General features: G+C 36.7%; 1 protein-coding gene across 1 annotated transcript in view; it reads left to right on the top strand.

Annotated features, from left to right (window-relative positions):
• Positions 1-403: 403 nt before the first annotated feature.
• ankrd28b (ankyrin repeat domain 28b) overlaps positions 404-11,792 on the top strand; it is a 31,405-nt gene continuing 20,016 nt past the window's right edge. The window contains exons 1-7 of the mRNA XM_077209202.1: positions 404-618; positions 5,345-5,428; positions 5,540-5,618; positions 5,782-5,852; positions 8,291-8,491; positions 8,668-8,755; positions 8,864-9,006. Of these exons, the coding sequence (XP_077065317.1) occupies positions 592-618; positions 5,345-5,428; positions 5,540-5,618; positions 5,782-5,852; positions 8,291-8,491; positions 8,668-8,755; positions 8,864-9,006 (693 nt within the window). The 5' untranslated portion in view covers positions 404-591. The remainder of the gene's footprint in view (positions 619-5,344; positions 5,429-5,539; positions 5,619-5,781; positions 5,853-8,290; positions 8,492-8,667; positions 8,756-8,863; positions 9,007-11,792) is intronic.

The following is an 11,792-nucleotide window of genomic DNA, read 5'->3' as shown; positions in this document are numbered from 1 at the left end:
ATCCCCCTTCTTTTTTGTATTCATTTTTATTCAAACGTGAAGTGGAAGTCACTTTGCGATAGAGAAACACACATTTCTCCTTTACTTCTCTGAAATAAACTGTAGCACTCACGCACACACACACACACACAAACACACACACACACACACACACACACGCACACACACACACACACACGCGCGCGCGCGCACATAAACGCCCACACACACACACACACACACACACACACACACACACACACACACACACACACACACACACACACACACACACACACACACACACACACACACACACACACACACACACACACACACACACACACTCTACTCCCCATCTTGCTTTTAACCAATCATCGTTCGTCTTACTCTCGCTCAAACCACTGTCTAGCCAATCATCGTCTCCGTTCTTTATGTGGCATCAGTGGCGGTAATGTTATGGAGTTTTCTCCCCTGGTCATCAGTGGCACATAGGAAACCCGGGCCTACGTGAAGCGCTGGATTTACCGACAATAAAACATCAGCATTCAAGTGGTGGTGGTAAATAATATCCGTTTAGTCCTGCATGAGATCCAAAGAGAGCATCGAAACATGGTGGTTCTCAAAATTAGAGACCAGGTGAGTGATGTGTGAAACAGCTAGCCGAGTTAACGTTAGGCTAATAAGTGCTAACACGCTAGTGAACTACCCAGAAACCTTACAGACGATTAGACTGTACAAAGTAATTTAACTAAAACCGAGAATGGGAATGAAGAAGTGATACACAGTGCTATAAGCGAATAAGCACGAAACGTAGTATTTAGGTATTTGTAATCTCGTACAGTAGTAATGTGGCTAATAGTTGCTAAGCTAAATGTCCGCGAGCCACGATATTAGTTAACGGATCTTGACTGATGAAGTATTCACTTCATGTCTTCAATAATCAATTAAATGTAATTCATAATTCGCTCTTCGGTTTAATTGTTATCTTAAGGCTCAGTCAACAGTTGGTTTCATGAGGGTAACGTTAGATGGTTGACATGTCGTTGTACTAACGTTACTGCTGGCTATGAAAATGATTATCAGAGATTATATAGTGGTTTGATTATGTAGCTTTATTTATAGGGTTGATAATAAGTTGAAATTCATTTAAAGATTGATAGCTTTAACGTCATTCTGCGTTGGCTTACAACTTTGCAGGGTGCACGACAGGTGTATGGTCGCCTTATGATGTACAAAATCCAGTCATGCACAGCAGTTATAAAAATAATTTAAATGTGGTGATTTGGGTTTTGCAGTGGTTTTACACTTAGTATGTTACGTGACCATATTGGCTTTTGAATATGAGAGGTGACTAGTATAAGCACATTCAAGATGTTGAATATTTTGGACATTTTTACCTTTGTAGCGAGATGAGAATGCCAAAGAGGCTTTATTTAATTACTGACGTCATAGATTTCACCTGTCACATTACTTTGCCTGCAGGATATCTATCTATTTTTACACTATTACATTACACTTTTCTTGTTTTGATCATTTAGTGATTTTACATTAATGTATTGAAATAACGCTATCATTATGTTACATGATGATTGTGTTATTCTGAAGAAAACCAGGAATTACAGTAATGTTTACACTACTCGTATACTCTATATATGTACTTGATGGATGCTTAGCAGTTCTCAACATTAAGGATTTTTGCTACCAGCCCGATGGTTTAGATTTTCACTTTTCCTGTCACAAAATGTTGTTTATAACACCAGCATTTTGATACCATGGACATTTCACAATTTTGAAACCACAGCAAAAACTACTAGCTTTGCGTAATGTTATCAAGATCAAACATTAGGTACAGCAGATTTGATTTCTTTTTCCACTGTTTATTTCTTTTTCCACTGTTACTGTTCACTTATTACATAGCCTACTGTTTACAAAGATACTCGCCAAGACTTGCATTTTGAATATTTTATGTGTTTTTGTCTGTTCAAGTGTGATAAGACACAAAAGAGAACCTGTTTTGTGTACCAAATTGAGTTTTCCTTGGCACCTGAATGGATTGAAATCGATTGTACGCTTAAATTGGCGATACCAAAAAGCACATGCATATAATAAACTTCTGTGACAATTCCCTCAGCTGGCCTTCAGACATTTCTTATTGTTGAGCCCTGCTTATGCGCTTTAGTGTATTCCAGGTGTTCTCTGGGAGTCGAACCAATGACCTTGGCATTACTAGTTCCATGTTCTCCCTGTCGACCTCCAGGAACAGGAGGAGATTTCAGTATTAGGTTGTTAGTGTTTGTACATGTGCACATGTGTTTCGCAGGTTGGAGAGGATGTGGAGATAGCGAAGAGCACATCTCCATGGTGATGGCATTAACTAGAGGAGCTGGTTAAAGGAGACAGAACACGATCGCAGTGCTTGAATAGAAGTTTAAAACCCTGTATGCATCCAGTAGAGCACAGGCCACATGTGACAAATAGAGCCTTGTCTCAGCTTAGAGCCACCAAAGGAGGCTTTTCAGACGAAGCTTTCTTCAAGCACAAGTGCTTTCTTGTTATGTTCTCACGACTCTCAGTGTGAGCCTGTCCTTCCACTGACAACCTGAACTGAGACTAACTGGATTTAGTTGAGCCAGTGAAGATCTGGGTAGATGAACTCTACATATTGTGTTGATTTTTGTACTACATATTGTGTCGATTGATGTAAATGTGTCAAACAAAGAGATCTTTTTTTTATGCTTTTTTTATACACATCCATTATATTATCTAATATGACCCCAGATTTACGAAACTTCTCAACCTGTATATTGCTCATAAAAAGAACATATTAATGTTCATTTAAATGACTTGCTGATGTTGTTATCCTCAAAAGTAGTGCATGGTGTGAAACCTGAGGCAAATTAACACTTGGCTGTTATCAGAATTTTCTGCGTCTCATTTCACAACTCTCAAGAATGTGTGACGGAACACTTCCTGTAACTCGGGCATAGTGCACATATTTCCCATGAGTCACACTGCGTGCTCTGCAGGAGATGCGGAAGACACTTGCATTGTTCTAAACCCCCCTTTTTTGTTTTTTTTTTGAAAGTGATGTCATAGAGATAAAGTATGGAATACTTATGGCCACGTACACACTGCAGCTAAATTCAGTGCCGTGGCGGGCAAGTGATGTTATCAGTTTGCGACTTAACACCGGTAACACAGAGTATCGCAGGAAGCCTAATGTGCATCAGAGATCTTTCTCTCTTAATGTGCAGTGAAAGTGGTTGTCTCATTCATGTTGCCAGATCTTGCTAAGGAAAACAGAGAACAAGAAAAAGCCCATAAAAAAACGAAATAAATTGAAATGCTTTATGCTGAAAAATAATACCAAAATATCACGGCCCACACCTGCTCACTTTAATAACTCCATAAACGCGATCGCTCTATGAGCAAAGCTTAAAAACAAGCCCAAAACGCTTAGAGCCTAATAAGTGGACATGGCCAAGTCAAGCCTGCGAGAGCGTGCTCTAAACAAGCATAAGAAAAACACTACACTTCCGTCGACTGTGCTAGTGTGCTTTAGTTAAAATTGTTAAACTTCATTTTTTTGTGACTGTAATATTGCTTTGGTCAGAATAGCAGATGCTAAACAGGCGAGACACTATACGGTGTCAATCATCGCAGTTTCATGAGCGAGTCGCGTTCCATACACACACAGAACGATAATTTAGGCGTCTCACTCCTGCAGTTTACAGTGTGTACGTTGCCTATGTGGCAGAGATGGAGATAGAAATGAGTCTCTGCAAAGGAGAACTGGTGTCAGCACTCAAGGTGTCATCTTTTTCACAGCGTATTTGGCTGCTCCTATCACTGACATTGTTTTTGATTTGTTTGTTTGTTAAATCTGGCTAAATATTTATTGATTGATAAACACAAAATTAGCCATCGTTGTTCCTCGATAAACCAGTAGCACAAGCCTCGCTGCTGGGAGGAACAGTGGTGTCCAGCATCAACAGTCATGCTGATTTGCAGCAGATTTGCCTTGTCTGCACCATCTGCTCTCTCCACACTAGTGGAGAGACCATCATATTTTGCATCCATCTTTCAATTAATGAAGAATATGTTTGAATTTATCACTATGAGGTTTCTCGCTGGTTGGTATTCAATGCTGTTGTTTAATCCCATTTAAATAATATTATGGTGTGCCCCCACCCCCCCAATTAGGGGGATGTTTGACTGCTTAATCCTAAAAAATTAAGATTCTTCAAACTGTTTCATCCATGTTAAAATGTACCACATTTCTTTAAGGATCTGATCGTGGTTTTGATTAACCTTCAAGTTGATTTTGGTTCAGTTTGTGGAGGGCTGGATTTTAAATATTGTGTGTGTGATGGCAGTTTTTGATCCCAGTTTTTGAAGTTATTAATGTAATTATAATTTTTAGATGCTGACTGTTTGTTATTGACACCTAATAAAGCAGAGCTACTCTCAAGTCATGGTTTAAAAAGTAGTACAATTAATTACATTTCTGGTTTTCAATGTCGCTCTGTGGTTCTGGCAGAGATGTATCTCTGATTTTTGTCAACCAAATTTACATTTATTAGAGATGCACCGATATGAAAGTTTTGGCCGATACCAATAATTCTTTATATTCCAAAGCCGACGACCGATAAATTGGCCGATGAATCTAAATCCAAATTTCTATATAATTTTGAGATCCTTATTACAAAAATAATAGCAACTCATAAAATAACCAACAATAATCGTAATATACAACGCCAGGTTTATTAGGCAACGAGATTAGGAGGCATTGAGGCAAGCTAGAGAATAGGAGAAATGCAGAGGTAATGACATCATTGTTGGGTACAGCAATTCTTTGTTATAATGAAATTACAAAGTATCTACAAATGAGGGAAATTCTTCTTTCCAAACAACTTAAATTCATATTTAATCAAATAGTATACAATTTAAATATATTTTAGATATGTATTATAGTGGCAAAGTTAAGTCTGTATTGGGGACAAGCTCCAAATTGGGAAATTCTATGATGAAATATTAATTAGAGACAATGTTTAACACTATAATAATCTATCCTTTAAAGCTTGAATGTTTGTCTACTTTAAAGCTTGAATGAAAGCATGTTTTCTTTAGGGAAAGAAAATTGACTGATTGAAGAATCACCCATTAGTGTCAATTTGCACTGCAGCTCAAGGAGGCAGAGGCTGGTTTTATTTAGAATCATTCTGGCCCTTGAGGATGCACTTACATAAGCAATACACATGCAGTCTCATGACAACACTAGCTCAAGGTGTTGTTGCTTCGGTTTGCTGTTGGAAGTCTTTGGGGAAGAGATGCAACCATGTTTATTCTCTCTGTCTTTCAGCCTGCCCTGCTAAAAGCTATTTTCAATGTTGATCCGGATGAAGTACGCTCTCTCATTTTCAAAAAAGAGGATGTGAATGTACAAGTAAGATTTTAACCTGTTAAAAAAAAATTCATGACCAGATTGCTTAATTGAACCACCACATTTTTTTGAATTGACTCAATTGTGAATAAGAAGTCTCTTTATTTCTTTCAGGACAATGAGAAAAGAACACCACTGCACGCAGCTGCTTACTTAGGAGATGCTGAAATTATAGAGCTCTTAATTTTATCAGGTAAATGCACCTGAAATATTCATCATGATAAAATACATTTCATGAAGCTTCTAGTATCTTCTCTCTTTGATTCCAGGTGTCTTCAGATCAGATGTAGCTTTGATGTATTGTTATACTGTTATTCATGAATCTCTTGATGTTTCAATGTTTTTTTGTGATGCAGGGGCGAGGGTGAATGCCAAAGACAACAAATGGCTGACTCCTCTTCACCGCGCAGTGGCATCCTGCAGTGAGGTACTACAAGCACAGAGCCATTCGACAACCTATATATTAGGGCTGTGCGATAAATCGATTTTATCGATTAACTCGAATGTGTAGTTTACGCCGATTTTTTTGAATGAAAATCGGTTTTCTCTTTAACAACCGCCGACGCTCCCCTCTGGGTTCCCGTAGTTCCGACCGGGCTCAGCGCTTGCCATGATAGAGATACACAAACAACATGGCAAATGAGCAAGACCGCGGCAGCAGAAGCACACCTGCCGAAAACATTTACAAGCTGAATCTGCAGGGCCGCCAACTCTCACGAGTTCACTGTGAGAGACGCAATTTTGTCACTTTTTACACGCTCTCATGCCACACATCCCTTTTCTCATGCAGAGAAAAATCGCGAAGCAAAGAGGACACTGACACCGACAGACAAGACAGAGCAGGTTACTATTGATATGAAACAGATTCTCAGCTCTCAGATTATGTCAATTTTATTACGAAATTCAAACAATAAACACCGTTTTGGCACTTGTAAATGTGACGTGAGAGAACGCTGGCAGATCTCAGTTCAAGCGGCACGTGAACGGATCATCTGTTACTCTTTACTACCAACTTACCGAGATGTAATAAAATCGATCGATCAGTGTTTTTCAACCGCGGAAAGATGTCCATAAAACAGCTGGAGAACAACATATGCCACGTAACGCTACATTTACCTCAGGAATCCCTTTTAATGACCCATAGCACGCATGTGGACTTAAAATAATTGCTATAGAGAGGAGTATTTTGCTAAATATGATAACTATATTACACATTCATTGTATTTTTACCTATATCATTAAAATAGTATAACGTTGTTATTATAAAAAACGCATTATATTTAATTTGAGTTAGTTTTAACCTTTAATAATACCAGCTGACAGGGCTCTCTGTTTACAGCATTAGGTGAATTTTTTTTTTTTAGAACAATTAACAACACATTAACGTATCTACCATACCTAATATTTATCCAAACGAATTTATATTGAATCAAGATCAGAATCAATTCACAAGAATTGAATTGAAATTGTGAAATTTGTGTTAAGCAATAATAAAAACACTAGCATACCAGTCATTGTGCTTAATTAACTTAATAAAACACTAGCATACCAGTCATTGTGCTTAATTAACTTAATAAAACACTAGCATACCAGTCATTGTGCTTAATTAACTTAATAAAATTGTTTAGTTACCAAATAATTTGACAATCACAACACACTTATTGTGATGCAAGTTTTTAGTTTTTTTACACATCCCCAATTCCAATCCACCCATTTTATTTTGTTACATTTTCAATGTTTTCAAAGACAGGGCACTGTCCTCTTGTCTTTTTGGCTTGTTGTTTCTGATTGTAATTAAATCCAGATCAAATCCCATAAGGGAATATTAAAACAAAATAAAGTTAAAACTTGTTTTGAACAATTTATTTGTCATCTGCAGATTGATTTTAAGTAGGGAGAGAAAAAAAATCGATTTAAATCGTAAATTGGATTTTTTTTTTAGGCCATATCGCCCAGCCCTACTATACATGTAGACTGGCGCTTGGATCCTGTGGAATTTGCTTAAACTCTACTTCCTGAAGAGTAGGATTGTCACAATACCAAAGTATCAGTGGTGCATACCAGGGTTATTATAGTTAACTGAAACTAAAACTGTTTCAAAACATTTTTGTTGTGTAAAATAAAATAAACGGCAAGTGAAAAAATATTACAAAACTTCTTATTTCAGCTAGCAAAGGCAACTTTTTTCATTTTCATTTAGTTTAACTTGATGTACTGAAATAACTAAAGGTGAAGTTCAGAAGAAAAAAAATATAGACATAAGTAAAAACCACTCAACTATATTAATAAAACTTTAAAATTAAAACGGAAAAATAAATATAAAAACTATCAAATATCAAAATATTAATAAAAACTAAAATGGTATACTAAAATAACTGGTGAATAAGAAAATTCTTATATAAATTTTGGCATCACAGCAAAAACGGATTTTGAAACTAACAAAACATTTTATTTAAAAAGTTAAATTAGTTAACGTTTACAAATTATATTAAAAACAATCAAATATAGCCTACATTTGATTAATTAAATAATTGACTCTAGTAATTATCAAAGTAAACGGTAATACAATAAGAGAAATTACTATTGTAAATAAATAAATAAAAACAGTAGAACAAAGATATAAGTGAGCTAAGCATTGCTGTAAGATATCTGAAACTTCAAACACTAAATATTGAAGAATATACAAAACGATTTATTTTGACACACGTCCAGTCTTCGTTTTTTGCCGATAAAAGCAACTGTTCTTGTTTTTATTTTTGCTCTCGACATTTTGCAGTGCAAAAATACCAGTATAAAATATGGCAAAAAGAAAAGCAATGTTTCAGATTATTGATCTGCCTCTTCATGTAACCTTGTGTCTTGCAGGAGGCAGTGCAGGTTTTGTTGAAGCACTCTGCTGATGTAAACGCTCGAGATAAGAACTGGCAGACCCCTCTACATGTGGCCGCTGCTAACAAAGCGGTTCGCTGCGCTGAGGCGTTGGTGCCGCTGCTTAGCAACGTTAATGTATCCGATCGGGCTGGACGAACCGCTCTGCACCACGCTGCCTTCAGTGGCCACCTGGAGGTCAGTGAAGAAGCATTTGCATATGTGTGGGTTTGTTGAAATGATGGTTCAGAATTCATTAAGAGCTTGAGGTATAATTGAGACATTATATAAATTGAGGGTTTTTTTTACACTGCAGATGTATTGTTTAATTAATGTCCTCCCTGTGTAAAGTATGCATGTTTTTCTTTTTTCAGATGGTGCGGTTACTGCTATCTAGGGGAGCAAATATAAATGCGTTTGATAAGAAGGACAGAAGGGCGATCCACTGGGCGGCATATATGGGTGAGACAGAGCAATGTTTGTTTTCCAGTCCTTTTCACAACCATATGTGGGATCTATAAATCGAAAACCCATTCAAATCCTCAACTATAAATTTTTTCTGTATCTCAGGTCACATGGAGGTGGTGAAACTGCTGGTGTCGCACGGCGCTGAGGTGACGTGTAAGGATAAGAAAGCTTACACACCCCTCCACGCTGCGGCGTCCAGCGGGATGATCAGTGTAGTGAAATATCTGCTGGATTTGGGAGTGGATGTGAGTGTTAACCTTTCACAAAAATCATATTGTCTTAATAAATGTTTACTATGGATAATATTGAATGTACAGAAATTTTGCTGCCGATATTAAAAACACAGTAGTGGTCGATGGTGGGGGGGGGGGATTAGATTCTTAGATGCATCACGATGCGGACGATTCTGAATCGATTCACAAATGTCAAAAATCGGTTTTCGCAAAAAAAATAAAAAAATTCTAATAACGTGATATTGACTGAACGCAAAAGGCGTAACTCTGAAGCACGGAAGTGCAGCTCCCGGACAGTCTGTGGCGTGCGCATAACAGACGCATGATGGCTGAGTGCGAAATCTGAACAGCACTCTCTTCGTTAAAAGCTAGCATATGGAAAATTGGCATAATATCAGAAGTTTTGGCATATTTTTTCTGTATTGTTTTTCAATTCACATCAATATGCTGTAAGCAGATCTTTTATATGTACGTTATACGTAGGTTTACTGTACTGCCCTCCACAGTCACAGTGTGTATCAGTGCAATGCCTGTCACAAAAAGCTACATTTTAACTGCAGATGTTCATTTTCTTTTTTTGTATAAGCTGTTTTTGATCGTGGTATACAGCAACAATTTCAAGTCATAAGTCCTAGACTCTTTATTATTAATGTTTTTTTTGTTTGTTTTTTTTAAACTGTTTTTATTGAACATTTTTCAAGCTTTTAACATTTAGAAAGACAGGGGAGGAAGGGAAAGAAAATAAAAAAGAAGCAAACAATAGAACAGGGGGTATACATTCAGTTCTGGAGCAACTATAGTTTTACATATAATCATTGATTGTTTACATTCCAGTACTCAATCCATTTCTTCCAATATTTTAGAAATAAGTCCCTTTTAAGTCTCAAAATAAAAGTCATTTCTTCCATATTAAATATTTATTTAACAATTTCTATCCATTCTCCAAGTAAGGGGGTCTCCGGCTTATACCAATGCCTTGTAATACTCTTCTTACATGCTACACTTAATATATTAACAAGATATATATCTCCTCTCAACACTGAGTGTGTGTTATTTCCTAGATATAATGTATTGAAATTTCTTGGTATTTTATAACCTAAAATCTTTTGGATCTCCATCAAAACCATGTTCCAGAAAGGTAATATTTTTGGGCAACTCCACATATCCTCCAGCATAATTGTGGTGTAGATAATAGTTTACTTTTAATTTTGGGGGTAATGAAATAACGCACTAAACTTTTCCATGCAAACTCTTTCCATCTCTGTGAATAGGTAATCGTTTGTTGTGTCTTGCAAGCAAAATACCATTCTTCATTTGGAATTTCTTCCTCTAATTCTCTTTGCAATTTCTGCTTAATATAGCTAGATGTGTTTTTTCTATTCTCCATCATGGCCCGATAGAGAGAAGAGATTATTCTGGGATTATTCTTTGTATAGGAATCAACTATCAACTCTACCAGTGTATTCGGCTCCGTACTACCCATTTTTTTAAACTCCCTTTCAAAATAGTCCCGTATTTGTAAATACCGATAAAAATCTTTTTTTTCCAAACCATTATTTTCTTTTAATTCAGCAAAACTTTTACATTTTCCATGTGTAACAAAGATGCACAAAGCAGTCAAACCTTTAGTTACCCATCTCCTGAATCCTACATCAAGGTGCCCTGGTTTAAAATTTTGATCAAATGCCACCCATCTTAACAATTTTATCTGATTTTTTAGGTTATACTGCTCAACTAATTTAAACCATACCTCAAGTGTAGTGACTGATATTTGATCTAGATTCTTTTTTGATGCCAACAATTTTTCTTTATCACCTAAAAGGGACTGTATAGGTAAACTCTGGTTTGCAAGCTGGTAAAGCTTGGAAAAGATACAACAATCTCGGGACAACATTCATTTTCACGTCCTCTATTCGCGAGCTGAATTCCATAGGTAGAGTCGACCATCTCTCAATGTCTCTTTGGATGTCCTTGTTAATAATATTATAATTCTTACAATAGAGTTCTGAATATTCTTTTGTTAGAATTACCCCCAAGTACTTGATGTGCTTTGCATCCCATTTTAGGTTATATTTTTGTCTAATTAGTTGTGATGGGGAACAATTAAATGATAGAACCTGACTTTTTGAGACATTTAATTTATATCCAGATAGTTTCCCATAATCTTCCAGTATGTTCATAAGTAATGGGAGAGCAGTTTCAGGCTCCTTAAGATAAATAATGACATCATCAGCAAACAACCCAATTACATGATGGCCATCTCCAATTCTTATCCTACCCAATTCCTCACTTTGCCTTACTGCTTGTGCCAAAGGCTCAATATAAAGAGCAAAAAGAGAGGGGCTCAAACAGCAGCCCTGTCTTGTACCCCTACTTAGATTGAAAGTGGCTGACAAATGACCATTAACTTTGATTCTGGCTGTTGGTTCTGAATAAATTGTTCTAATACACTGTACTGAATTTTCATTAAATCCAAATCTTTCAAGCACCTGGTACAGAAAGGCCCAATTGACACTATCAAATGCTTTTTCTGCGTCAAGACTCGGAATAACGGCTAGGGCTGGGTATCGTAACAAAATTTTCGATACCGAAACTAAACTGAATGAAAATTAATTGAAATGCATTACACACAGTCACCCCTAATAACAGATCACTCTAAATTGTAATTTAGACACATGCATTTTCTGTAAAGCTCCTTTGAAACGATATGTATTGTGAAAAATGCTATACAAATAAATGTGAATTGAATTAAATATAGGCTACTGGGGTGCGGGATATATGCCTCACGCTCAGCACAC

The sequence above is a fragment of the Siphateles boraxobius genome, unplaced genomic scaffold (assembly GCF_051911475.1).
Source record: "Siphateles boraxobius isolate OS27281-9 unplaced genomic scaffold, OSU_SipBor_1 12, whole genome shotgun sequence".
Classification (NCBI taxonomy): domain Eukaryota; kingdom Metazoa; phylum Chordata; class Actinopteri; order Cypriniformes; family Leuciscidae; genus Siphateles; species Siphateles boraxobius.
Note: the sequence above shows the minus strand (reverse complement) of the source record. Positions and strands in the feature narration are given on the sequence as shown.